Source organism: Talpa occidentalis, unplaced genomic scaffold, assembly GCF_014898055.3.
Source record: "Talpa occidentalis isolate TD23 unplaced genomic scaffold, MPIMG_talOcc4v2.1 talOcc4.8, whole genome shotgun sequence".
Lineage (NCBI taxonomy): Eukaryota > Metazoa > Chordata > Mammalia > Eulipotyphla > Talpidae > Talpa > Talpa occidentalis.
Genome location: NW_023605194.1, coordinates 282,790 through 308,832, shown reverse-complemented (window position 1 = coordinate 308,832; position 26,043 = coordinate 282,790). Strand labels below are relative to the sequence as shown.

Below are 26,043 nucleotides of genomic sequence, written 5' to 3'. Positions count from 1 at the left end.
TAATCGTGAGCCCCGAGTTCCGAGGAACGTCTGGGCGCCGCCGCGAGCCCCCGGGCGGGGGGCGGGGGGGGGGTGAGCCCGGAGACGCCCCCGGCGGGGCCGGCCGGAGCCCTCGGGACACGACACCAGGCCGGCCTGGCTGCCCCTGGCGGCGGGAGGCAGGCATGGGGGCGCCCGGGGGCGCGGGGTGGCGCGGGGGGGGGGGGGGGCGGGGGGGCTCGGGGTGGCCCGGGGGCGCGGGGGTGCGGGGGCGCGGGGAGGCTGGAGGGGGGCACGGGGTGGCCCAGGGGCGCGGGGTGGCCCCGGGGGGCGCGGGGTGGGGGGGGAGGCGCGGGGTGGCAGGGGCCGGGGGCCAGGCGCGGGCGCAGCTCCCCCGGCCGCCGCAGACGCTCGCTGGGCGGGAGCCGCAGGGCAGAGCCTCCCGGGGTGCACCGGCCCCCCCCAGCTGTGCCGGCCACCGGGGGTGCTGAAGCGGCTCGACGGGATGGACGCGGCCCGGCGGGGCTCACGCAGCGGGCGGGGAGGCGCGCCCCCACCCCAGGGTGCGCGGCCTCGTCACCTCCGCAGGGCGGGGGGCTTCAGCGCACCCCTGGCGCCTGCGGGGCCCTTGGGGAGGGAGGGGAAGTGACGTCAGAGCCACCCGGAAGCCGCAGGAGGCCCGAGAGGGTTGGGGGATGGGGGGCGGCAGTGGGGGGATGGGGAGGTGGGGTGGGGGTAGGAGGGGGTGGGGTGAGAAGGGGGGTGGGGGGTGGGCAGGTGGGGTGGGGGGATGGGGTGGGCGCTGCCACTTAGGGGCGCTGCGGAAAGGCCCTGCTGGCGGAGCCTCGGGCCAGGCGGCTGTTAGGGTCACCCCACTGCAGCGCTGGCTCTTTTCTCAGACCAGTCGGGCCAAGGGCCGGCCCCTGGGGCTGCGGGCCAGCGGCCTGGGGAGCCCCGCAGCCCGGGTGGGCTCACCTGAGCAGGCCCAGGATGGGCCTCTCCAGGCCTGGGCTTCACGGGCGGCATCGGGGGTGCGCAGGTGGGCTTGACAACCTGGGGAGGCAGGAGCCCGGGCTGCACCGCTGAGAACCCCCCAGCCAGGCCCCTCAGCAGCCTGAGGGAAGGGACGGCGGCCAGGGCCTGGGAAGGGCGCCAGGGAAGGCCCTCCGCTGGGGAGCCATGCCGGCGGCGGAACCCCAACACTGCAGGGGCCCTGGGCCTGGGAACTGAGTGCACCTTGACTGGCCCCCATGGCCCACATTCGGGAGAGAGCTTTCCGAACACCCAAAGCCTCGCCCCAGGGAGCCCAGGTCTCGAGGCGGATAGGGAGGGTGGAGAGGGGGCACAGGTGCTGGAGGGGGCTCACCTGCTTGGGCTTCAGCTGCGGGAGCGACTTGGTTGGGGGTGCGGGTCTGAGCTGGAGGGAGGAGCAGCGGGTCAGCCCAGGACCCGCCCCGACGGCCCCTCCCAGGCAGCCTGGGGCTCTGGCCGCAGCCCCCACCTACCTGGTTTGGGGCCTGCCACGTGTACACAGGTACCGGGAAGGGGGTGCTGGACAGGGCGGCCGGAGGCTGCGGGAGCAGGGCTGTGAGCCCGAGAGCTGCCCTCGCCCCCGGCGCCTGGCGGGGCCACGCCTCGCTGGAGAGCCTGCACCGCGGCCGAGTGCGAGTGTCTGTCCTGAGCGGACGTGTGACCCACGTTCCCACCCCTCCGTGTGTGGACGCGTGTCCCCTGCTGGGCGGCGGGGCCTCCGAGCCCCCAGATGGACCGGCAGAGGCCAGCGCCACCATAGGCTCAAGCCCCGAGCCCCTCCCTGGGCCTCTTCCTCGGAGCCGGGAGCAGGGGCCACGGGCTGGCACGGGTGGGGCGGCCCGGCTGCTTCACTTACCGCCGGCGGTGGCCGCTTAGGGGCCACTGCAGAAGCTGCGGGTTGGGAGGGCTGGAGGGGGTGGGTGGTGGGGGCCAGCTCTGGGACTTGGGCGACCGTGGATGGTGCGCTGCCCCCTGCGTGGAACAGGGGGTTGGAGAGCCCCACGGCCGCCTTGGGCTCCGGGCTCCTGGGGAGAAACCGGCCTGGGTCCGAGAGTGGCCGGGCTCGCGCTGAGCCGCAGCCACCCGAGACGGGACCCTCTGAGTGGGGCGAGGCAGCCTCTGGTCCGGGCCCTCGGCTCTGGAGCCCGCTTGGCCAGGCGGAGGCCCGTGGAGGCCACTGGGAGGCATGTCCTGTTGGGCCAGCAGAGCCCCCAGACTCCGCTGCCGGGGCCACGGCACCCAAGGGCCAGGTCACCAAGTCACCAGCAGTGCTTGCCAGGAGGGTGCGGGGGTTGGCGACGACGGTGCTGCCCGCGCCCCCTCTGCCTGGGGCCGCCAAGGCCTCACCTCCTCCGGAGCTTGCGGTGGATGAGCACGCCTGCCAGGGACAGCGCCAGGGTCGCCAGGAGCAGCCCGGGCACCAGCACACCCAGCGGGAAGCTTCCGGATGCTGCAGACACACGAGGCCACAGTCAAGGGACCAGGAGGGTCAAGGGACCAGGAGGCTCAGCCCCAGGCCAAAGTGGGGACACTTTCTCAGGCCCCGCCCTGGCTGCACAGAAACCAGTGCCCAGAGCTCTGGGCCCCTCCCTAAAGGAACAAGACAGGCCACAGATCGGGGGCTTGGTGGTCGAGACCCCGGACCCACAGAGACGGGTCGCAACGCGCCAACGCAGTGGGCAGCCACACGGTCAGTAGCCCCAGGCCCCAGGCCTGAGAAGGCTGCCATTGCCCAGCCCGATGGGCTGACTGCAGACACAGGTCCTGGGCCGTCGAGTCCTGGGGTGGGCACGCAGGGACCGCAGACCCCTCAGTGAGGCGCCAGGGTGGGTGAAGCCGCCCCCTCACGTCCACCCAGGTGGGCAGGACAGGGCAGCCTCTGGAGGACCGCAAGCTGGGGGAGCCGGGAGCCCTACCTGGACGTGTGTGGGTCAGCTGCTGGGCACAGTCAGGTGGGGCCCAGCCTGGCTGGCAGTGGCACTGGCCCTTGTGGTTGCAGACCTGGGGACAGGCAGGGGCACTCAGGCACTGGGCCTGGACAGAGCCTGCTGAGACTCTCCTGGCCGTGGACACCTGGGCATGGGGGTGGCGCTGCCAAGGACTGGCCGGGCATGCTGTCCTCACCCGGGCCTGTGACCCGGCCTTGCCCAGACAGGTAGGGGTGCTGACCACACAGCCCAGGCCGGCCGGGAGGGGCCCGCAGGGGCAGGGAGGGGCTTCCTGGGAAGCAGGCCATTGCGGGTGCAGCGCCAGCCAGGGTCTCTCCCACAGCCCTGCACCCAGGCCTCAGTGGGCTGGTGGCAGCACGTGGGCCCACGTACCCCATGGTGGCTGCACCCAGAGGAGCAGCTTCTCCTGTACACCTGGAGGTCCCGACACTGCCCCCTCCAGCACACCTGGGAGAGAGGGGGGCATTCAGGAGGCCGGTCCAGACCCTAGCCCCTCCCTTACAAGCCAAACACCCTGAAACTGGCGGTGAGCTCCAGGGTGGGGCAGCTGACGGCTGCAGCCACCAGGCCCCACCCCGGGCATCTGCGACCCTTGGGGCAGCCACATCAATGGCACCCCAACCCCTCTGGGTGCGGCTGAGAATGAGGGGTCACAGCACGGCCCTCCTGGACTGGGCCTGCCCGATGGACCCGGCCAGGCATGAGGGGTACCAGACCCGGGCTGCACAGCCCTGGCCTGGGGGCACGTCTGGCAGAGCCGGGACACTCACCTTGTCCTCACCACACCTGGTGCCTTCGGGCACCGGCTCGTAGGCAGCGTCATCCAGGCCCAGAGCCTGGCAGGAGTCCGAGGCGACAGTGAGGGTGCAGGAGCTGCGCCCCTGGGGCCTCTGCCCCCCCTCACAGAACAGGACCCCGCACCTGCCAGCACTGCGGACAGGGGGCGTGTGGGCCAGCCTGCCCGGCACTGCCCCGCCGCCCACTAAGGACACGGGGGGCTGTGGAGGAGACCCAGCGCCCTGGACAAGCTGTGGGGTTGCTGATGGGGCCGCGCTCCCAGGACGCCAGGGCCGCCCACGCCGCAGGACCCGCCGGGCAGCCCAGGCCCAAGGCCCGGGAAGGCAGGGGCCAGACCCCTCTGTGTGGAGGGCCCCGGGGGCCCCGCACCGTCATCCCGCACCCCGAGCCCAGGGGCTCAGCCGGGGGACCCTCACCCTCCGGAGCTGGTCCCGCCACTGCAGCCGGGCAAGATGCTGTAACGGTAGCAGCTCTCCGCGGCGGCCCGGGCGCCTGTGGGCGCAGCTGGTCAGGCCGAGCCCGCCCCAGCCCGCGCCGCCCTGCCGCTCAGGGCTGCCGCCTCACCTGGCCCCCACAGGTCCCGGCAGCGCCCGGCCAGCGTGGGGCAGCCACCCTCGTAGCAGTAGCTGCCCGGGCAGGGCTTGCCGTTCTCCTGGAAGACGTCCTCGGGGCACGCGGGCTGCTGGCCGTCGCAGAACTCCTCCAGGTCGCATGTGTCCCTGGCCGCACGGCACGGCTCCCCAGGCGGCTTCACCTGGCCCGGCAGAGGAGGCCGGCGTGGGCACGGGGGCACCCGGGGTGGGGGGGCATGCAGGAGGCGGGGGCACCCGGGCCCCACCTTGCAGTGCTGGCAACAGGCCCCTTGTGCGCACTCAGCCCCCTCGGCCAGCTGGCAGGTGGTGGCGTTGCAGCAGGGGTTCCGACATTCCTGGGGGCACCACGCAGAGACGGCGGAAAGCGGGGCTCCCGGGGGCCCATGCCAGCGCCCCAACCCTCCAGCGCGGCTGAGCCCTCCGGGGCCACGGCCACTCCCTCCCCGGGCTCGCCTCGGGGTCAGGGAGCTGGAGGGTGCACGGCCCGCGGCGGTGACCGCAGAGCGCTGGTCCGCGGCCGGGGGGGCGCCCGTGCTGCCGGAGAGGGGGCGGCCTGTACCTGGGGTGTCCCGCAGTCGCACTGCTCCCCCCGCTCCAGGAACTGGTTCCCGCACACGGGGCCGCCCACCAGCCGGCCGGGGTCCGGGGGGTTTCCCAGGCAGCTCGCAGGGCTCTTCTCCACGAAGGTCTCCAGGTCGGCCCGGCTGCAGTGGCTGAACCTCCTGGGGAACTTGGGGCTGCAGAGGGGCCGTCAGGGCGCTGCGCGGCCGGGCAGGCGGGGCCCTCACTGGACGGCGCCCTCACCTGAGTGTGGCCGACATGACGCAGCCGCCGTCCTCGGTGGGCACCGGGCAGTAGCAGCCCTGCACGTTCTGGTCGTGGTCCATGCCCAGGTTGTGGCCCATCTCGTGGGCCATGGTGGACGCCACGCCCATGGGGTGCCGGTGGTGGTCCTGCAGGCAGAGGCCGTGCTCACTGCCCCTGGCGGGGACGAGGGGCGGCTTGTCCTGCCAAACACACCTCAGCGGCACGGCAGCAGCCCGCCAGCAGGTGCGCTGGGCCCCGGCTCTGCTGGCCTCGCCCCCCGCCCAGCCCCCAGCAGTGGACTCCAGCCTGTGTGGAAAACCCGGGTGGGGGTCCCTTCACACCTGGTTCACAGCCCCGGAGGCCCCCGAGCACATGGTGGACACCCTGGCCAGCCCCACGGTGCTTCCTTCAAAGTCGATCCCGCTGGAAAGGACCAGTGTCAAGGGCACCCCTCCCGACCCGGCCGGCCTGTCCCTGCCACCCTCAGCGCCGGGGCCGGCCCTGCCTCCGTCAGCCGGCCAGGTCCGGCTCTGCGCCAGCCCCGCCGCCCCCCAGGGCCCCTCACGTGACGAGCTGCACGTTGTCGTGCTGGTGCCGCCCCACCAGGTCCCTCGCCCGCCAGGCCAGGAAGTTGTCCAGGGTGGCGCTGGGGTCGGGGCTGACGTCGATCCTGTTCCTGTCGTTCCAGATCTCCAGGCCCACCAGGACCACGCGGAGGTTGAGCTCCCGGTACAGCTGGGAAAGGACAAGGAGTCCGGGCCGGGCCGAGGACCCCGCTGACAGGGCCCAGGGCCGCCTTGCCCAGCGAGCCGCTCCGTCCCTCCGCGGCTGATGGCGGCACCTGCGCCCCGGGTCCCCTGCCCCCGGCGCCCCCATAACCAGGGTCTGTAGTGGGCAGGGTGCTGCCCATCCCAGAAGGACCCCTGTGCCCCGGGCTCCCGGAGCCTGCTGGAGGCGCCCCGCGCAGTCCCTGGAGGGACCCCACCTTGTCCACGTGGTTGACCACGTCCAGCACCCGCTGGCGCACCGCCGCCCTGCTTCCTGACACCTGGAACTGAAGACGGGAGGCCCTCGGGTTGGAGCGGCCGCCGCCCCACGGGCCCCACCCTCGCCCCAGCCCTGCCCACCCAGCATCCACCCTGCTCCTCACCGCTGCCTTGTCCACGACCACGTACAGCTCCACGTAGCCGGTCTCTCGGGGCGGCGGCCAGTTCTGGGGAGCAGTGACAGAGTGGGTCGGCTGTCTGGCTCGGCCGGTCTCCACGTGCTCACCGCCCCTGGCCCCCCGTCTTAGAGCTGCTGCTGGGGCTGGGCCCACGGGCAGGGGACACAGCACCCGCACTTTGCTGAGACATGGGGTCTGGACACGTGACCCAGAGGGCAGTGACAGGACTGAGTGCCCACGGGAACAAGGTGGTCAGCCTCCTCACCCGCGGCCTCAGGGCGGCCGAGATGCGTGGCCCCAGGACGTGCTCCAGGCTGGCGTCGCTGACCCCGCAGGTGCCCAGTGTGGGCGGCAGCTGCTCCGCTTCGTACAGCGCGTGCGGCCCCGCTTCGCCCGCCCCGTCCAGGGGCTCAATCAGGTGAGCGGCCGGGCCTGCCTGGAAGAAGCCCCTGAGACCCAGGGTGCTGGATTAGTGCCCCGCCAGCCCTGCCCCCTTGGGGCCAGGGGCCCTGGCAGGCCGGGAGGCTCAGCTCGGACGGGACGGGCGGCTCCAGGCGCCCGGCCTCTTGCCTGAGGAGTAAGGTGAGGGGACACTGGGGACTGGGATCCCCACCCCCATCTGCGCCCCACCTGAGGCCAGCGCAGGTGCTCATGCTGGCGGCAGAGTGTGGGTGCCCCTCCACGTGGCCCTGGTAGAAGCAGTGGTCCTGCGGGAGGAGGGAGAAGGGTGGGGCTGCGCACTGCCCCCTCCACTCCCCAGAGCCCCCCCAACACTGCCCCCATGCCGCAGCCCCTCCCCGCATGTGCCCCCAGCCCCACTCCCCACTGTGCTCCCTGCGCCCCACCCCTGCCCTGTGCCCTCCCCTGCGCCCTCCCCACCCTGTGTGGCCGCCCGGGGCCAGCCTGCTGGCCACAGACCTGCAAGGGTGGCTGCTCTGCCACCTGGGAGCCGTTGGCAGCTGTGTAGGTCTCCACGTAGCCGGAGCCGAGCAGGTCCCTGGAAAAGAGCCCTTGAGGAAACTGGGGTGCCACCTGCCCCCAGAAGCTTGGTCACCCCGAGGGCCTGGGCTGATCTGGCCAGAAAGAGCTGGGGTGGGGCCCATGCCCAGGGCACGGGTGTGCTGGGGGGGCAGGCCCTGTGGGCCCAGCCAGGAGGGACCGGCCCCCTCACCTGTTCTTCCTCAGGTGCAGGGTGAAGTTGTGCCCGCGAGCCCCCAGGACATAGCTCACACTTTCTGGGTACAGGCCCTGAACAGGGGAAAGGGGGGAGTCCAAAATGAGGGACCCTGTCCCAGCCTCAGAGGGCCCCGGGTGGCGCAGTGGCAAGCGAGAAAGCCCCGGGTCTCCTGGGCGGCCCGAGGGAGGCGGGAGCCCCATGCGAGCACGAGGTCTCCTCAGGCCTGGCTCCAGCCTCCTGCCTGGGCAGCAGCAGGGAGAAGCCCCACGGACAGGCCAACGGCCGGGCAGCCAGGCGTGAGGGGGGCGGCTTGTGGGACTCAGCCCAGGGGGCAGAGCAGGGCCGGGCGGGTGGAGAGCCCCGGCAGTGGCGGGCTCTCCCTGGGTCGGAGGGCAGGACGTGAGTGGCCCCTAGACACTCACCGCACACACACATGTGCACACACCTGCCGTACGTGGCCCACACCGCGCAGGTCACCCGCACACACCACCCGGCACGGCCGCCGCAGGGCTGCCCCAGGCCAGCACCCCGCTCTGGGTTCGCTGCCCACCCGCTGGCCCGGAAGGGTGTGCAGAGGAATCCGCTCTGCGCCCCAGGGCGTGGGGTGTGGCTGGGCGGGGAAGGCGGCTTCTGGCTGAGGCCTGGCACCGAGGCAGCCCCCCGGCACCAGGGGGGCTCTGGCTCGGGCAGAAGCCGGGTGGGGGCAAGGACTCACCGCGTGGGACGGCAGGGCCCGGCGGGCTCGGGGCTCGGGCAGGCGCAGGGGCCGAACCACCTGGAACTGCTGTCCCGGGGGCAGGGCAGTGCTGGGGGCGGTGACTGTGGGGAAGAGGGGTTCAGCCAGCGCCCAGGGCCCTGCTGGCTGGGAGCCCCTCCTTCTCAGGGGCACTGCCCTGGCGTGGCGGGCAGGACCCGGTCCCAGTGGGGGGTCTGGGCCCCACAGGCCCCCCAACCGGCTCCCTCCAGCCCTGGTCTGTGCCTTCTCGTCTCAGCTGATCACAGCTGAACCTCTGGGGAGCGACGGCCCGCAGGCAGCTCCCTCAGCCCAGATCCCAGACTCCTGTGTCCACCCAGACGGCGGCCAGCGCCCGACGGCTCTGCCCGCACTGAGCACCCCCAGGTATGTCCCCCACAAACTCCAGGGGCGAGGCGGGAGGACCAGCCGGCACCACCTGCCTGGGGCTGAGCGTGGTGGGTGCCAGCCTCCGCTCAGGACCCTCTCGGGGCGGGGGGCGGGGTGGGCGCTGGCCTCCCCTCCCCCGCTCCGGGCGACTCCAAGGGGCAGGTCCTCCACGATTGGTTGGCCCCAGGCCTGTCCCCACCGAGAGCTCAGGAAACACCCAGGGCGCGGCTCTCCCAGTTCCCCTTTGAAGGTTCCCATCTCCGCGCTGCTGGCGCCCCTCCCCCCGTCACCAGCCGGCACCGTGCCACAGCGCCGGGCACAGGAGACCAGGCGAGCGCCCAGGGAGGCCGGGTGAGCGCCCAGGGCGGCGAGGATGGGCGGCCCCCTGCCCTCCGCACTCACCCTGCAGCCACAGCGCGCCCAGCAGCCAGAGCCCAGGGCCGCGCATGCCGGGCTGAGTGACCGCCGCGGTGGGGTGAGGATGGAGCCGGAGGCGCTCGGGGTCCAGGCGTGCGGTGGTGGCGGGCACTGGGCGGCTGGACACCGCGGGCTCCTGCCCCGGCCCCGCCCCAGAGACCTGCCCCTGGGCCCTGGCCAATGACGACGGGAGGCGGAGGCAGAGGGTGGCAGCCGAGGGCGGGTCTGCCCCGTGAGCCCGGACTTGGGGTGTGGGAACAGCTTCCCCAAGACACAGGCCAGAGCCCCCACGCCGAGACGCCCCTGCCGGAACTGGGGCCCCGCGGGCAGGAGGTGAGGGGCAGGTGGGGAGCAGCGCCAGGAAGCTGCCCCGCGGGGCCCAGCAGTGGGCTGTGCGGGACTCAGGGCCACTCGAAGCTCCAGGAACGGGGTCAGCCCGCGGGCGACCATCAGGCCCGGCCCTGTGTTGGGGGACAGCCGCTCCTCTGGGGGTCACGGGCCCAATGAGGGGCAACCTGCCCACAGGGGTGCCCTGAGGTCTGTGGTGAGCTCGGCTTGTGCCGCTGGGTGCCCCCGCGCCTTGGGGTGCCGCCGAGGCCCAGCCAGGAGGGTCTGCGCCCGCTCCCAGCCTGGGGACTCCTGCCCGTCTGCAGCTGAGGTGCTCACGGCAGCAGGGGGCACAGGGACAGGCGGGTCCCGTGGCCGCCAAGCAGAGGCCTCGGCCAACCCCTCGGCCCTCCCCGCAGAGCAGCCCCCCAGGTCACGCTGGTCGCCATCTCCATGTTGCTCAAATGGGGTTTTTCACTGTCTTTATTTGAGGTAAAAATACAAGCGAGAGGACGCGCCGCTGCGCGTGGACGGCGGGCGGGCGCCGGGGCCGCAGGCAGGCAGGGCGGCTGGCGTCTCACTGCGCTGGGACCGCGACCCTGGGCGCCGGGGCAGGGGCCCCCCGGGGGCCGGGGGCGGGAGGGGCGGCCTTCTGGCTGCGCTCTGCGGACAGGCGCTCCAGGCGCCGGGTGTAGAAGCCGTTGAAGTCCAGCCTGCAGGGAGCGAGGGCACTGCTGAGCCTGGCGGCCCGGGCCGAGCTAGCCCCGCTGCCCGCAGACGCCCACGGGCTCCTGCCCGCAGCCCGTGCTGGTTCACCCTGATCCAGGCCCTGGACGTGGGGCTCCCAGCACCCCAGCCCCACTGGGGGCCCAGGCTGAGCTGGGCTCCACGGGCCCCAGCACCCGAGCGCAGAAGCGCCACCGGTGGGCCTGCTGCCCCCACCTGTGCCCCGGCTGCTCCTCAAGGGCCCCCATCACACTCCCCGACTCCCACACCCCGTGGGACCCGCACGCCGCTCCCGGGATGCCCAGGGGCCCCAGGGGGAGGCCCGTCAGGGGCTGGCGCAGGCGGGCTGGGCGTCCTGCCCGTCAGGCCGTGACCTGAGCAGGTTCGCGTGGCAGCAGCGGGGTGCCTGGGGTCCGCCCGGCGAGGGCCCACCTGGAGATGACGCTGGCCATGCCGTGCTCACAGTCGCTGGTGCTGTAGATGCTCAGCCGGGCCAGGAGGTCCAGCAGGTGGGCTGAGAAGTTCTTGTCAAATTTGCTGATGGTGGCCTCGAAGCCGGAGGCCAGCTGGGGCGCGTCTGCATGCTGGGCCAGGTGCTGGAAGGCGGAGTGAGTTCCCACCCCTTGGCGCCCCGGCAGCCGCCTCTTCCTCCCGACCCCTCCCCGCGTTTAAGAAAGTGGTTTCAGGCGACTCCGTCACAGGGAAGGGGTGGAGCAGCAGCCTCGTGGGGGACAGGGAGGTGCAGGCATGTACCCCCCCCAACACGTGGGCTGCTTACCACAGGGAGGCTGTCGGGGGGCGCTGGGCCCCTGCACCCCCCACAAAGGCCTCGGGGCTGGCACCTGCCGGCACATGGCCCTCCCCACACCCCGACCCCAGGCACCCGTAGCCAGTGAACCTCTGGGCTTGCAATTGGGGCCAAGCAAAGGTGGGCATGAAGGGCGGGGGTGTGGCTCTGGGGCGGCAGCTCTGGGGTCCCCAGCCCAGCGCAGGGCGCACCTTCCGGGCCAGCTCCTTCCGGGCGCGCTCCTCTGCCAGCTCGGGCTCCGTGGGCGGCCCCAGCATCGTGCCGTGCTCCAGCGTCAGCCGGCCCAGCTCGGCGTCCAGCTTCATGCTCTGTGTGAACCTCTGGTGTTGGGGAGAGAAGGGCCTGCTGGGGACAGGTGCCTGCTGGCTCTGCGACCCCATGTGAGCCCCTGCTCTCCTCGGGGGTGGCGGGCGGGCGCCGGTGACACTGCCCCAAGTCCCCGCCCGAACTCAGGAGTAGTTTTGTCTGCGCGGCTGTTTCCCGACCCCGAGGAGCTGGGTGCCCACTCTCCTGCTCGCGCAGCCCTCTGCCTGCCGTGCTAGCTTCAGGCGCTGCCCCTGCTGGGCAAGCACTGGCCACAGGGCGAAGAGACCAGTCAGTAGGCCCCATGGCTCAAGTCCTGACGCGGGGGCGGAGTGGGGGAAGCCAGGGGGGCGCGGGGTGGGGCACGGGCACCTGCATGCAGTTGGTGAACATGACGCACACGGACATGAGCTTGGAGAAGACCCGGAGCAGCTCGGGGTTGGTGAGCATGCAGTCCTTGAGGCAGGAGTCCAGGAAACCCGTGTGGTGGCCCAGCACGTCGTCGATGTTGGAGGCCTGTGGGGAGCCGGCTCAGTGCCCCCGAGGTGGTCACCCTCCACCCCCGACTGCACCACCCTGTGGCCTGTGGGGCCTGATCATTCTCAACATGCCCGGGGCGGCCCCCACCCTGGTCGCGGGTGAAAGCGGGAGAGACACTTCCCACGGGGATGGGTCCCAGCAGGCCTGGGAGGAGCTGGGGGGGACCCCGAGGGCTCCCCGCACACACCCACACGCACTGACCAGAACCCGAGGCCCTGGCACAGGCCCCACACGCGCCCCCGGAGTCACGGTGGCGCCCTGGCTCGGCGGACTCACGCCTCTCAGGTTCTCCTCCAGGACATGCCAGGTGGGCTCCGTGACCTCAAACATCATGTAGTACTGGATGTTCTGCACGAAGTTGAGCATTCGCTGGCGCAGCGTGAAGGCCCCGGCAAACCTGAGGGCACATGGGGAGTATTGGGGAGCATCAGGAGGCGCTGCCCCCTCGGTCCACATTCCAGCCCTGGGGGTGCCAGTCTTGGAACCGGCTCCTGACCACACTGCCCAGCTGGCCGCGGGGCCAGAGGCCTGTCCCGTGCACGTGCACAGGCGCGACCTGGAGTTCGCGGGCGGTGTTGGCAGGTTCTCGGCCCAGCACAGCTCCTGAGGCGGGACGTACCACTTGGCCGAGTGCAGCGAGCTCTGCTTGGCGGCCTTGTTGCTGACCCACACGCTGCACAGCTGCCGCTCCACATGCTTGCAGTAGAACATGTGCCGGAAGAGCATCTGGTAGCGCGTCAGGGCTTTCCTGGGGCGGGAGGGAGGCAACGGCTTGGGACAGGCCCCAGTGGCCAGGTTGGCCGGGAGCTCTGGGCAAGGCGGGCTGAGCGCAGGTCTGCAGCTGGCCAGCAGGTGGCCGTGGCCCGAGCCGGGAGGGAGGCGGGCCCGGCGGCATGGAGCTCACAGTCCATCCCGCTCACCTGTTGATGATAAGCGACAGCGGCCACTTAACGACGTAGTCGAAGGAGAAGGCCTCCAGGCCGCTCAGCGTGAGCTCGGTGGGGTCGGCCTGGGCCATGGCTTTCTCCTGCTTGGTCTCGATGGCCAGCACCCGCAGCAGCTGGGTGATGAGGTCGTGAGGCATCAGATCAATCTGCGGGGAGACACAGCATCAGTTCCGGCCCCACCCACGGCAGCAGCTGCCAAGGGCAAACTCAGGCGCGCGGGAAGCCCCGGGCACACAGCCGCACCCTGCTCAGCCATGATTCAAAAGCTTGGCCGCTCCCGTCTGCACACAGAGAGAAGAGGAATTCGGGAGATGCCAGTGAGTAAGCGAGAAACCACCACTGCGTCAGACAAGCCAGGACCCCCTGGTGACCGGGGCGGGGGTGCCACGGGGGCGCCACCTGCCTCAGCAGCTGTGGTGTCCTCTCGCCCCAGGCGAGCCAGACGCCACCCCAAAAGCAGAAGCACCGCTGTGAGGATCACAGGCTTGAGACTGGTCAAAGGGGAAGTGAAGGGAGATCAGAAACCCCCGGGGCCACACGTCCCGGGCCAGGGCACCCATGAAGCAGGCCCCTCCCCCACCTCAGTGTTGGCACAAAAAGTGGCGACAGCACCCGAGGCTCTCGGAAACAAGACGCAGACAAGACGAAAACCGGATCTGAGAGGCCACAGGCAGCCGCCACCGCAAGGGGAGACGCCATGAACCAAACGAGACGTGGAGGCCGGGTGTGGCCGTCAACCTCGCGGACAGAGGCTCGAGCACTGGCTCCCCCACACCCTAGCGCATGAATCCTGAGACCATTGGGGATAGCCCAGCACCGACCAGGACACCCCTGGGCCCAGCGCCACCCACGGCTTGTGGGAGCCCTGTCCGCAGGGGAGCCCCCAGGCTCGTGGTGACCCCGAGCACGAAGCCAAACCAGTGCCAGCAGCAGGGGGCCAGCCCTTATCGGGGACCCTGCGGATGGGGCGGGGCCTGCCCTGGAGGGCGGAGGGCGCGGCAGGGACAGGCAGAGGGCGCGGCGGGCCGGCCCACCTTGAGGTCATCCTTGAAGGGGTCGGTGTTGGCGGTGCTCATGCGCAAGGCCAGCTCCAGCAGCGCCTCCAGGCGCGTAGGTGTGATGTCGTCCACCGGCTTCTTCAGCTCCTCCTCCGTGAGATCCATGAAGTGCACGAAGAAGTCCCCCTGGTCCATCAGGAAGTAGCGCTTGATGGACCTGCCAGGTGGGGCAGGATGCATCAGTGGGGAGAGCAGGCGCGGGCAGAGGGCGCCCACCGGAGGGTGGGGGTGGGGCGGGATACTACCTGCCCCAACGGGGCCCCAACAAGGGTCAGGTGATAAGCAGGTGAACAGGGGCCAGCTCCAGGCAGGCTCTGGAGGGACTCTGCAGAGGCCAGGCAGGGGGGACGAGGCGGGAGGGTGCGTGACCGTGGGGCCCACCTCAGGTGCGCCAGCAGCTCCTGCTCCTGCAGCAGAAAGTCCAGCAGCACCTTGCTGGCATAATTGAAGGCCTTTTCGATCTGCTCCACATACGCCCGCTCCTTCAGCGTGTAGACGATCTCCTTGGCCACGGGGCAGGTGACGTCATGACCGCACTCCCGGACCACGTTCAGGTACTTTCCTGGAAGGGGACAGCAGGTCACGAGCTCCGCAGAAAACTGGCTGGGCCCGGCTGCTGCAGCCTCGAACCCTGAGGTCGGGGACATGGCCAGTGGGCTCTGCCTGCCACCATGGGCACTGAGGACAGAGTGGAGACGCTGGCGCCCGCTGTGGTCCTTTGTGTCGGGACTTTCTGACCGAGAGCACAGAAGTGGCCTCCAGAGGCCCCCGTGAGGACCAGGCTCGCACACGCCCGCCCCCCCACCCCCCACAGCTAGGCGTCAGGGCTCGGACCTGGCACGAGGCCCTCAGCCAGGTGTCTGCAAGCGCCTGTAAGTCAGCTTCCTGGCCAGCGGTGGTCACTGCTGGAACAATGCCCACTTCTCTTGGCGTGTGAGAGACTGCGACAGGGTCTGTCCCTGGGGTCAAGATCCCGAAACCCTGGGAACTCTGCTCCCACAAGCACCACGACCACGGAGCCCTGGGACTGAGGTGACCGCAGAGCTGGGGCTGCACCTGTCACTGAAGCCACCGTCCTATCCCCCCGGGGCCACTAGAAAGACCCTAACAATGGGGTTGCAGAGCTTCCACCTACCAGGAGGGCGCACCCCACTCCACAGACACAGGAGCCCCTGCACCGGGACCCTTCGTCTCCCCAGGGGGACCCCACCTGTGTCCTCGTGACCACCCCCAGACCCTGAGGGTCACTGGCCTGACTGGCCACAGGTGGGGCAGGGTGAGGTGTGGGGCGGCCTGACCCTCGTGGACAGCTCTGCAAAGGTGCTGGCCAGGTGGGGCTCCCTCCGGGGGCATCTGGGAGACGAAGGCTCAGGTGACCCCGCACCTGGCCAGGGCATGGAGCGCAGAGGATAGGCTTTGGGTGGGGACAGCCTTCTACAGGCGAAGTGGCCAGGGCAGGAGGCCCTGCAGCGCCGCACCTGTGCTGAGCACCTTGCCCGCCATCTTCTGCAGGAAGGAAGGCACCTGCCGCTGCGCCACCGTGTACCGCTGGTCCCAGTACTTGTCGTTGTAGTCCTCCTGGATCTTCTCCTTGCGCAACTCGTGCTCCTCCACCATGAATTCACTGCGGGCACCGCCGGGAGGCCGTCAGGGCGCCGGGAGCCCGCGCTGGAGCTGACCGCTGGGTGCTCTGGGGGCCGGCGGTGGAGCCGCCTCTAGGACCACCTGGGTTTTCATGGCTCCCCCACAAGCACCTCGACAGGCACTCCCCACGGGCCAGAGGTCTCATCGTGGGCGTGACACACGCATGCTGGGTGCAAGGGCAAGGTGGAGCCCCCTCCCCACAGCACCAGCCCCACCTGTACGGGTCGTTGATGATGCCCCTGTAGATCCACCGCTCCAGCATCTCAAAGTAGGGCGCGCTGGCAGCCTTGGTGAGGAACAGGCACAGCTCCTGGGCCTGGCTGTCGCCCGTATAGCTCAGGCTGCGGTCGTGCAGGAGGCTGAGGGTCGCACCACCCCCACACTCACCCTTGTCCACGGCTGTGGCTGTGGGGGGAGGGTCGCTCAGGAGGCGAGTGCAGCCGCCCCAGCTCCCCTGGCCCCTCCCTCTCCCATCCTGGAGAGATGCACAACTGCAAAGCTGCAGCTGCTAATTAGCCCGCCAGTTTCCAGTTCCCCTGCCTGTCAACCGATAGAGCACGGGCCTCTGAATCCCAGGTGAGAGACAGTGCCCCAGCCTGGGGGGTCCTCTGCCCGCCACCCGGGTCCTACCTCCAGGGGCCCCACCTCAGGTTGGCGCATGCCCTTGGCCCCCCAAGGTGCTACGAAAGACATACCCAGGGAGGCCAGGATGTCCATGGTACGCATGGCCGGCTGGACGTAGAACCAGAGCTTCTGCAGGGACAGCAGACCCTGCCTCTGCAGCTGCTCCAGCTGGGTGACCAGGATCAAGTACTCCTTCACCAGTGTCCTCATGGCGGCCGCCAGGGCATGGTTCACCTGCCCGTACTCAAAGGAAGACTTCTCCTCGATGAACCTGTGCAGAGGTGGGCATGGCTCATGATGAAAGGCCCGCGGCCCAGGGCACCACCCTCAGAAGGGAGCAACGGCCCCTCAGGAGCTTTTCCCAAAGGAACCGTGCACCAGAGGGGACGAGTCAGAACACAGGGCCCTGACCATTCACACATGCCTGGAGGGAGCTGGGAGCAAACGTGCAGCTCCCCCAAGGGAGGACGGGACGACAGACACAGCATGCCCCCAGCAGGCCCATGGCCTGTGTCCCCTGGGTCCCGGCTGCGCCTACCTGGTCACAGTGGAGTAACTGGCGGCCACCGGGAGGATCCTGCTCACCAGCTCCCTGATGGACAGGTCGAGGTTGGGGTCCACCAGGAAGGTCCGGCCCTGCCTCCCAGTGAGGGGCTGGGCAGTGACATAGCGGCCGTCCACACCCACCAGCACGTAGAGCAGGTCCTCCACCAGGGCCGACTCCTGTGCAGCCAGGGGCAGCGAGCCTGTGGGCACAGACAGCTGGGGCCACCGCCACACACTCCCCGCCTCCCTGGCTCGCGGGTGCACCAGGCCCTTCATCCGCCCAGGCCGGCCCCACAGGGTACACAGGCCAAGATGCCAAAGCGCCAGCCGGGCTATGGAGCCCGTGGGGGAGGGCGCACGCACCTATGGGCACCGCTGTGTCCTCCGGGCCTGCGCCCGCCAGGAAGTCCCCAAGCAGCGCTGGCCTCTCGTACACCCATGCCGGGAAGACCGGCAGGTGCAGGCCCGAGTTCTTCTTGCTCTGCTTGTCTCGGAGCGCCTTCCTCGTGAGCGCCAAGGACTGAAGAGACGTGTGGAGATGGGGAGAGAGGAGAGAGGCGCCGCCTGTCAGGCGCCGCACGGGGTGGGGGAGTGTTGGTGTGCACGGGGCCTGCGCGGGGCGCAGCTACCTGCTGCAGAGTGGAGCTGGTGGCCACGCTGCCCAGCTGCTTCCTCAATTCCTCCAGCTCCTGCGCGGAGATCTTAGAGGCTGTTGCGGGGGCACCGAAACTAGGGGTGCTGTTGGCGGCAGCCGTGGCTGCAAGCTCCGCCCTCTCCTTGGCATTCTGCTGCAAGTACTGCAGAGTCTGCAAGCACACGGGGCCCCATGGCTCAACTGCAGCCCGCACACCCCGGCTTTCCTGGCCCTACACAGCGCAAGCGGCAGCTCCTACGGGCAGCCTGTCTGGGCGCTTCATGCCACAAGCACCATGTCCCCGAGGCAAGTGGGGAGGGGCCCACGGCACAGCCTCTGCGGCAGGGAGACCACGCCTCACCTGCCTCCAGCCTGGGGTCACCAGGGGCCAAGGTCCCTCCTTGCCTGCCCGCTGCTGCCCTCAGCACCACGGCAACAGTGAGACAGATGGGCAGCAGGGCTAGGCTCCCTGGAGCGCAACGACCAGCAGCCCTCAGCACCCATGAGGCCCAGGGAACACAGCCCACATGACCTCAGGTCAGGGCTGAGGCAGGGAACGTGTCGCCATGTGAGGGAAGCAGGTCCCGTGATGTGACAGTGTCAAGGCAGCCGCTCTGCAAGGTGTTGCCCCAGCTGAGGGGACCACATACGTCAGGCCAGGGACAGGCTGCTAGGACCCTGCACCCCATGAGCCACCCCAGATACAGTGGCCCTTTCTGGCGCCCAGCGAACTTGCCTCTTTGTCTTCCGTAAGCTTGGACAACAGGTAGACCAAGGAGTCAAGGTTCCGGGTATTTTTTAACTTTAGTTCATCGTATTTCTTCAAAAAGTCTTCGGGAGTACGCGAAAACTCTGCTATTTTAACCTGAAAAGCATAAATGTGTCCGGTCAGTGACAATCAAGCACTTGAAAAATACCCCGTTGGGCTTCCCTGGTGGTGCAAGGGGTTAAGCACTGCACTATGAAGCAATCCGCAGCCTCTGCAGAACAAGTTCAATCCCCAGGCTGGCCAGGGAGCTACCTACATGGCGCAGCAGACCTCTCCTGTCTCGCCCGCTGCTCCCCTCAGCAGTGTTTTCAGTCTTCCGCCTGTTCTGCTCCCCACTCTGTCTCTGGTGAATCCTCTCCCCCCTCCCCCGCATCTCTGGCCTGTACCCCAGCTCTTGAATGCATAAATAAATAATACTTAAAAAAAAAACACCCCAGGGCCTCCCCTGGTGGTGCAGCAGTTGAGCGCTGGGCTGCAAGGCTGCCCGCAGCCTCTGCAGCGCTGGTTCGTTCCCTGGCCACCGGCGAGGGTCCCACAAAAAATAAAAAACAAAAAACAAAACGCATTGAGTCCTGCACATTTTTTCTCTCCACACGAGCTGCCTGAGCCCCAGGGCCATCCCCACCCAGTCCGGCACCCCAGACCCTCCATGGTGGTGCAGAGATTAAGTTAAAGCACTATCGAGCTATCGCCAGCCACTGCAGCCTGAGTTCGATCGCCAGCCAGAGACCTGACCCACAGGGTGCAGCAGATCTCTCTGCTGCTCCCCTCAGCAGTGGATTTCAGTGGATCCGCCTGTTCTTCTCCGCCTGTTCTATCTCTGGTGAATCCTCTCACCTCTCCCCATCTCTGGCCTACGCCTCAGCTATTGCGTGCTTAAATAATAAATCTTCTAAAAAGAAAAGACGTCAAAGCTCTCTCTTAAAGAAGGCTTATGAAGGCTGGCCTGACACTTACAGATATGCTGATGCACAGCAGCTTTAACCGAAAAACACACTAAACTATCTCAGTGTGGACAAGGGGCGTCAGCTGGAGCGACTCCCCATCCCAGGCCCACCTGTGCCACCAGGCCCTCCCATCGGGGCTGAGGGGCAGACCCGGTGTGGACAGAACTACTGAGTGCGGCCCGCTCACCTTGGCACCATGTGCTGACACAGAGGTGGTGACGTAGGGGGTGCGGTTCCTCTGCAGCAGGTCGATGTAGACCTCGGCCCCGTCGCCACCCGGGACGCGCAGCAGGCTCAGCAGCTCGTTGACGTCGTGGTGGATCCGGAACTCGCTCATGGTCCTGGCTGGATGATGTCAGTGTCACTCGTCCTCCGGGGGCAACAGATGGCTGCTTACAGGACAGGTGTGAACCCCAAGACGCTGCCCGGCGACAGCCGGATTCACCCTAAAGAGCTCGGCGCAGGTGCCCCAGCAGGCCAGGCCCAAGGCTGCCTGGGAGGGGAGCAGACACGGCCGCACCACCTCAGTAGAAAGATGGAGAAAAGCAGCCACTTCCATGAAAACAGAGGGCGTCTGAGCACGTGGGCAGCGCAGCAAGGCTGAGGCTCTAGGATGGGGGGACAAGGCAGGGGAAAGATTTCACAAAACCCTGAAAATTTATTAAAAAACAAAGGCTCATGCCTCAGCTCAGGGAGTTGACACATCCAGTGTGGACCTGACCCTCCAGGCCCAGCCTCCTTCCCACGGGTGGCCTGGCCCACAGGGCCCTGGGCAAGGGGAAGCCCCCTGCAGGGCCTGGGTCTCCAGAGCATAGGCACCCCTGCCCAACCCCCCAGCACGGATTTCAAGCCCCAGCTCCCACCCTGTGGCCCAGGCCTGTCTCTGGCCCAGCTGCACTCACGCCCGGCTGAGCAGCCTTCTCACTTGGCCAGCTCAGAGGGCCTTCCTGGGCTGGCCTGGCTCTGCACGAAGATGCGCTTGCGAAGCTGCTGTTTGCCTAGCATGGGGGCCGGGGCCCTGCAGCTTGGCCTGCTCTGTGGGGCAGGGGTCCAAGAATCACCCCACAGAGCACAGAACCCTCTGGGTGCAAGCCCGAGATCCCACTGCGCAGACATCAGTGCCCCCCAGCCGCAGCAGGTCTAGGTTCAGCGCCAAGGACTGCCCAGCAGACAGATGGGCGAGGAGGTCGACATGCCACAGCACGCGCTTCTCACCTGGCGTCCACAGGGCTCCTGACCAGAACCCGTGGACCACAGCGCCCCCGGTGGGGGGGCAGTCACAGGCCAAGTCCTCTGTGTAGACTTTGGGACACACTCAAAGGCTCTGCGGCCCCAGAACGGTTATGACTCCTAGCTAAGTTGCCCCACAGCTGGCAACGTGTCCAGCGCAACGGATGCAGCATGCCCAACACTGCGCTATGCGCGTGCTGACTCGAGAGGAAGCATGTCCACCCTGTGTGGCCCAGGACACCCCTCTTGTGTCCACGCGGTCCAGGTTATGGAAGCACCAAACACTGGCCTGACACCCCTGCTTCCGGGCCAGGAAGTGCTGGGCGGCCTGGGCTGGACCCCTGGCACTTGGGGCTGGGGGGCTGCGGGGGCTGGAGCGAGGCTTTCTGTGCCAAAGGGGTGCAAGGCCGTCGCTCAGGCCTGGGCGGGCTGTGCAGCGGAGTGGCCTCAAGCCCGGGCCATGGGGGGCAGTGGGGGTGCGCTGCAGCTGGAGAAGGGGGAGCAAGCCTGGCGCCCGCCCGTCACAGGCCAGCCGCCTGGAGGCAGCAGTCCCGGCAGGGAGAAGCGGTTCCTTTCTCAAGAGCCAGCCAGGGCGCCACCGACAGCACCCCGAGCCCCGGGCTGCCTCCCAGCGGCTTTGAGTCCCCACCAGGTGCCCCGCGGGCAGCAGAACAAACGCCCGCCCGGCCGCCCCCGCCACACCCCGGCCCGCCGGGTGCGGGGCTGGACAGACGCTGCTCAGGACACGCGAAGGGGCGCGCACCCCCGGACGAAGCTCCCCCGCGTGCAGCGGGCAGGGCGCCCGTGAAGAGCGCTCCTTTGAGCGGGGTTCACAGCTGCACCCCGCGGCGGGGAGGGACGCCAGACGCCCGCGACACAAGGGAACCCCAGGGTCGGCGCCCCACAGACCTGGGGGTCCCTGCGGGAACCCGCCCGCAGCCGCAGCGGCACCCCCGGGGCTGGAGGCGGGGAGGGGCCCTCCGGCTGCCACGGAGACCGAGGGGCGCCCGCGGCAGCGGCGGGCGGGAGGCCGAGGCCGGGACCCGCACGGAAGCGCCGTCAGCCGGCGCCCAGGCCGCTCCGCACGGGCCGGGCCCCGGGAAAGCGCAGCGCGAGGCGAGGCGGCCCGACCGCGCCGCCGGCTCCGAGGGGGGGGCGGGGGGCCCCGCGGGCGGGGGCGGGGGGCAGGGGCGGGCGGGGGGCCCCGAGCCCACTCACCCAGGCGCCGCCGGCCCGGCCCGCCGAGCGCCGACGTCGCGGGACGCGGCGCGTCACTTCCGGCGCGACGGGCGACGGGGGCCGGCAGGGGGCCGCGGGCGCGATGCAGCTGCCGCCCGCGCTGCGCGCCCGCCTGGCCGGGGCCCCCGGGGCGGCCGAGCCGCTGCCCGTGGAGCGGGTCCCCGCGGCCGGGGCCGCGCCCTTCGGCTTCGCGGCGCGCCTGGTGCGCTTCCCGCGGGAGCACGCGTTCTTCGAGGTGCGTCGGCGCGGGGCCGGGGGGCCGGGGGCCGGGGGCCGGGGGGCGGGAGGCCGAGGCGCGGGGGCCGAGGGGCGGGAGGCCGAGGGGCGGGGGCCGAGGGCGCGGGGGCCGGGGGGCCGGGGCGGGAGGCCGAGGGCGCGGGGGCCGGGGGCCGGGACCCGTGCGCGGCGGGCCGGGGTATGGCTCGGGGGCGGGGCCGGGCTGTGCGGCACCTGGAGCCCAGCCCCCCCCACGGCGCGCCTCTCCTGCAGGATGGGGACGTTCAGCGGCACCTGTACCTCCAGGACATGCTCACGCAGGTGGCCGGGGCGCCGGAGAGACCCAGGTGAGCCTTCCCGCCGTCCTGACCCCTCCCGGTGCTCCGGTGCTCCATCCGCAGCCGCCTGTGCGCAGCAGGCCGCCGCCCCACAGCTGGCCCGCGGGAAGGGGCCTTACAAGGAGGAGAGGGGGTCGCAAAAGGGGCTGCCGAGGCCCCGCCGGGGCCGGGGACAGCGACCTCACTGGGTTCCCTTGCCAGGGTTCCCGCGTTCACCTGCCAGGTGGCGGGCTGCTGCCAGGTGTTCGACGCTCTGCAGGACTACGAGCACCACTATCACTCGCTGCACGGGAGCGTCTGCTCCTTCTGCAAGCGCGCCTTTCCCTCCGGGCACCTGCTGGACACCCACCTTCTGGAGTGGCACGACTCGCTGTTCCAGGTCCTGTCTGAAAGGCAGGCCATGGTGGGTGATCTGTTTGCTTCCCCGGACCCAGCCCTGGATAGGGCTGGGTGCGGTGTTGCCTCTCCCTGGACACCAGAGCTGGGGTTCGGGACTGGGGTTCAGGGCAGGGCCTCTGGGGGCCTTGAGGGCGACCCGTTTCTGTTTCAGTATCAGTGTTTGGTGGAAGGCTGCACGGAGAAGTTCAAGAGCAGCAGAGACAGGAAGGAGCACCTGGTGAGCCAGCACCTGTACCCCACGGACTTCCGCTTTGACAAGCCCCGGAAGAACAAGGGGTAGGTGAGGCCCTGGGGGCGGCGGCCTCCACACAGGGGGCGTTATGTTAGTGGGGGCTGCGTTGACTTCAGCCTTCACAGGGGCCCTGACAGATGAGGGGCTGCGACCCAGTGGGGTTCAGCGGATGGGGATGGTGGCCCCCACTCCCCCTCTCCTGGCCCTGGGGTCGTCCCCCTTCGCGCAGGGCCCCCCGGCCAGAGCGCATCTAAACTGGCTGCTGCCAGCCAGCTCCGTGGGAAGGGCCCAGCACGCCCGCCGAAAAGTTCCACTGGCCGAAGCCTCTCTTGGTTTGCCCGGGACTGCACGTGGTCGTTAAAGTGAAGTGGCCGCGGCATGGCGGGCTCCTCTTCTGCCAGGCAGCCGCAGGTGGGGACGCGGCAGCAGGGGGAGGAGCCCCGACTGCGGGTCTCAGCTGGCCCTGCGCCTCCTCCGCGGGGCGCTCTCTAGCAGGCGGGGCAGCTGCCTGTGGGCTGGAGCTGGCAAAGTGGTGATGGGCGCCCTGGGTGGGGCTTGGCCACGTGACTCCACCTGTGCGAGGTGGGAGTGTCCTTGTGCCCGAATGTGGAAGGGGGACCTACTGCGTGTTCCCCACGGCCTGGCGGAGCCATTCTCCTTTCCCCAAAAGCTGCGCTCTGAAAACAGCAAAAAGGCCTTTCTGGGAAAGGCGCTTCCGCCTCAGGAGCTGTTTCCAGGACACGGAGGATGCTCCCCTGTCCCCACAGCCCAGTCTCGGCCCCATGCCAGCAGAAGCCTCGCCGGGGCTGGGGAGCCCCTGGAAGGAGACGCCATGGAGGTCTGCTCGGAGCCAGCGGCAGCCCCCCCAGGGCCTGCGGGCCGCAGGTGGGTGTGTGGCCTCCCCAGGGGCAGATGTGGGCCCAGCCCTGGGGGCACAAGGCCATCGGGGCACTGGCTGCAGGGGCCACAGCCTGCTCCAGTTCCTCTTGCTCTGTTTCTGGAGCCCGGTCCTGTTGGTGCCCACACTGGGGTGGGTGGGCCCTCCTGGGCACTGCTGCCCGCTGCAGGTAGCCTGGGTTTCTAGTACTAACTGTGCTTTTATTGGGTGAAGCTGAAGTAGCCAATTTGGGGAAAAACATTGAACAAATGGGGAAAAGCCACCAAGGAACCCAGAGAATGCGGTGACATCTGCACTCCCCTTCGGGGGTGGGGCAGGTCCGGGCAGGATGCCTTCCTCTGCCGGGCGGCGGGAGCCAGCGCAGCGTCGGGCAGCTGCGGGCGGGGCCGCCCCAGCGCCCGGAGCCGGCCGGGCAGGCCTCCCGGGGCCAGCGAGAAGGGCGCGTCGGGGCCAAGGAGGCACGTGGCGAGCCCGCGGGCCGAGCCCTGTTGCGGGGGTGGCGGCTCAGGGCGCCTCCTCCGTCCCTTTCAGGATCCCCGCCGCCATCTGCTTTGGCCAGGGGGCCTCGAGGGGCTTCAGAAGCAGCAGGACGAGAAGCCGACGGCAGTGACGCCGCGGGAGGCCGCGGCGGGCGGGGTGTTCGCGGCCCTGACTCGGCGCCGCGGCCAGGGCCCGTCAGGAGCTGCGGGAGCCCCGGGGTGTGAGCGGCCCGCGCCCGCCCCTGCGAGGGCCCCGGGGGGCGCTGGGCCCCGACATAAAGCGGCGTTTCTCGGGATCTGGGGTCGTCTGTGCTGCCGCCCCGGGGTGCGGTGTGCGCGGAGGCCGCCCGCACGTCTGGGGCCGGGGTCGGGGTTCAGAGGGTGGGGGCCGGGGGCGGCCTCCGGATTTGGTGTGCGCCCCCCCACCCCCCGGCCCCGTCCACGCCGCTGCCCCGCTCCCGGCCCTGCCCCCGACGCTGCCCCCTCGCCGGTGGGGGCGTCGGGGCCAGGCGGGCGGGGCGCCCCCTGGTGGCGGCGGAGGACGGGGCCTGAGGGGGCGGGAGCCGCGAGGAGCCGCCCCGACGCCACGGACTCGGTGCGGGGGCGACGGGCCCGCGAGACCGGCTCCCTCCCGTCGGGGCGGCCCGGCCCGGCCCGGCCCACAGGCGCCCGGGGAGTCTCCCGTGACGCGCCCGCCGCCCTCTCGCGGGCCGGGCCGCCGGGGCGCGCCGACGTGGCGGGACGTCGTGGGTTCTGGGCCGAGGGCGCCCGGACCCCGCGGCCCTCGCCAGGGTGGCGGCGCCCACGGCCCATCCCCCGGCGGGAGCGGGGCGAGGCGGGCCCGGGAGGGGGAGGCGCGGGGCGGCGGGGCCGCGCGACGAGGGGACCGGGCCCGCCTCCCGCACGCGCAGGGCAGGTTCCCGCAGCGGACACCGCCCACAGCCCCGACCCTGGACGCGGCGGCGGTCACGTGTCTGGGCGGGGACACGCGACTCCCTCCCCAAGCGCGGTCTGGGCGCCAGGTGATGGCGGCCCATGACCAGTCACGTGCACTGAGGCAACAGACACGTGCCCACCATGTCACGTGTACTCGGGCGCGGGTGCCACGAGAGGTCACGTGTGCTCCGTGTGAGCGACACGTGACCGTCGTCTGGCCCCAGCGTGGGCCGAGCGGCGCCAGCGCACGTGCAGCACCGCGTGTCTCGAGCTCAGGAAACAAGTGCCGGGGAGCGGCTGAAGCCAGCGCAGTCCCTCCGCGACGCCCGGGGGCGCCCTCAGCGCGGCACCGGGTCTGACCCAACCGACCGGCTCCCGGCGACGCCGGGCTGCGGCTCTCGGGTGGGCAGTTTCCCGCGGCCGCGGCCGCAGGCCTGGGTCTGGCATCGCCCCGCCGCCATCTCGGGGGACGGGCTCCCGGGGGCGGGTGTCGCGCGTGGTCTCGGCGGGGCCTCCGCGTCCCGCGGGCCTGTCCCGGCAGCCGGCGCAGCCCCCCCCGCCCGCGCAGCCTTCGGCCCCCGGGAAGGGCGCCCCGCCGGCCCTCCGAGACCCGCGCGGGAGGGGGGGCGCTGGCGCCGGTGTTGGGGTCCCCCGCCCGAGGGAGCCCGTGGGCCGCGGCCTCTTCCCGCGCGGACCGGGCGCCGTCGGACGTCCTGCCCGGAGCGCCGCGCTGGCCGGCGCTTTGCTTTAAAGCCCGCCGCGGCCTGCGGGGCCGCCGGGGGCCGCGTGCAGCCTCTGCGGGGCCGGGCTCGGCTGCGCGTCCCGGGGAGGCCGGTCAGCCCGAGCCGGCGGGGAACCGCGGACGCCGCGGGGAGCCGGTGACCGGGAGGCGCCGGGACGCCGGGCCGGGCGGGGGGCGAGGGCCCGTCGGGGCTGGTCTGCTGCGGGCCGGGCTCTCCCCGCCCCCCGCGCCTCTCCGCTTCCCTCGGGGCCTCCCGGGCGCGGCTCTCCCCGCGCCCCGCGCCTGTGCCCGGCTGTGGTCCCTGCCCGGGTCAGCGCCCCCCGCCCCCGCCCCGCTGCGGAGCAACCCTGGCGGCCGAGGCGAGGCGCCCGCGTGCGTGAGGAAGAGGCGCCTCCGCGGGACGCGCGTCCGACCCAAGCCG

At 70.6% G+C, this 26,043-nt stretch overlaps 3 protein-coding genes across 5 annotated transcripts; 1 reads left to right on the top strand and 2 right to left on the bottom strand.

Moving 5' to 3' along the window:
- Positions 1-555: 555 nt before the first annotated feature.
- On the bottom strand, positions 556-9,071 carry ADAM8 (ADAM metallopeptidase domain 8). The gene is made up of 23 exons (XM_054690360.1): positions 9,026-9,071; positions 8,216-8,319; positions 7,495-7,571; positions 7,242-7,320; positions 6,954-7,030; positions 6,589-6,772; positions 6,309-6,398; positions 6,144-6,212; positions 5,724-5,893; positions 5,500-5,581; positions 5,156-5,304; positions 4,911-5,088; positions 4,597-4,686; positions 4,323-4,512; positions 4,175-4,250; positions 3,731-3,890; positions 3,333-3,407; positions 2,928-3,012; positions 2,359-2,461; positions 1,868-2,036; positions 1,485-1,550; positions 955-1,032; positions 556-606 (listed from the first exon to the last, which is right to left on the bottom strand). The coding sequence occupies exons 1-23, from the start codon at positions 9,069-9,071 to the stop codon at positions 556-558; spliced, it is 2,448 nt and encodes an 815-aa protein (XP_054546335.1).
- An 846-nt stretch (positions 9,072-9,917) lies between these two features.
- On the bottom strand, positions 9,918-21,400 carry TUBGCP2 (tubulin gamma complex associated protein 2). 3 transcript variants are annotated; one of them, XM_054690725.1, is made up of 18 exons: positions 21,362-21,400; positions 19,101-19,521; positions 17,934-18,062; positions 17,193-17,369; positions 16,927-17,083; positions 16,556-16,763; positions 16,089-16,288; positions 15,609-15,798; positions 15,228-15,373; positions 14,131-14,311; positions 13,726-13,906; positions 12,665-12,837; positions 12,364-12,492; positions 12,021-12,141; positions 11,577-11,720; positions 11,093-11,221; positions 10,526-10,689; positions 9,918-10,080 (listed from the first exon to the last, which is right to left on the bottom strand). In XM_054690725.1, the coding sequence occupies exons 2-18, from the start codon at positions 19,248-19,250 to the stop codon at positions 9,945-9,947; spliced, it is 2,715 nt and encodes a 904-aa protein (XP_054546700.1). In that variant the 5' UTR covers positions 19,251-19,521; positions 21,362-21,400; the 3' UTR covers positions 9,918-9,944. The 3 variants fall into 3 exon arrangements, with proteins under 3 accessions (XP_054546700.1, XP_054546701.1, XP_037352345.1); XM_054690726.1 differs by lacking the exon at positions 21,362-21,400 and adding an exon at positions 20,129-20,763; XM_037496448.2 differs by lacking the exon at positions 21,362-21,400 and having other exon boundaries at positions 19,101-20,763.
- Positions 21,401-21,461: 61 nt separating this feature from the next.
- ZNF511 (zinc finger protein 511) lies at positions 21,462-25,762 on the top strand. Its single transcript, XM_037496871.2, has 7 exons — positions 21,462-21,617; positions 21,872-21,945; positions 22,138-22,339; positions 22,487-22,611; positions 23,335-23,452; positions 23,997-24,139; positions 25,105-25,762. Exons 1-7 carry the CDS (start codon positions 21,465-21,467, stop codon positions 25,760-25,762), a joined length of 1,473 nt encoding a protein of 490 aa, XP_037352768.1. The 5' UTR covers positions 21,462-21,464.
- Positions 25,763-26,043: the final 281 nt, after the last annotated feature.

Bases quoted from the DNA above. Each gene is read 5' to 3' on its own strand.
- ADAM8 (XM_054690360.1), bottom strand. From the start codon at position 9,071: ATGCGCGGCCCTGGGCTCTGGCTGCTGGGCGCGCTGTGGCTGCAGG. The intron at 7,572-8,215 runs GTGAGTCCTTGC...TCCCCTGTTCAG, and splicing joins GGGCCCTGCCGTCCCACGCG to GGCCTGTACCCAGAAAGTGT. The intron at 3,891-4,174 runs GTGAGGGTCCCC...CCCTGTCCGCAG, and splicing joins GGCGGGACCAGCTCCGGAGG to TGCTGGCAGGTGCGGGGTCC.
- TUBGCP2 (XM_054690725.1), bottom strand. From the start codon at position 19,250: ATGAGCGAGTTCCGGATCCACCACGACGTCAACGAGCTGCTGAGCCTG. The intron at 17,084-17,192 runs GTAGCTGCGCCC...ACGTCTCTTCAG, and splicing joins CCAGCTCCACTCTGCAGCAG to TCCTTGGCGCTCACGAGGAA. The intron at 12,838-13,725 runs GTGGGCCGGCCC...GTCTCCCCGCAG, and splicing joins CCTTCAAGGATGACCTCAAG to ATTGATCTGATGCCTCACGA.
- ZNF511 (XM_037496871.2), top strand. From the start codon at position 21,465: ATGCAGCTGCCGCCCGCGCTGCGCGCCCGCCTGGCCGGGGCCCCCGGG. The intron at 22,340-22,486 runs GTGGGTGATCTG...TTTCTGTTTCAG, and splicing joins TGTCTGAAAGGCAGGCCATG to TATCAGTGTTTGGTGGAAGG. The intron at 23,453-23,996 runs GTGGGTGTGTGG...CGTCCCTTTCAG, and splicing joins CCAGGGCCTGCGGGCCGCAG to GATCCCCGCCGCCATCTGCT.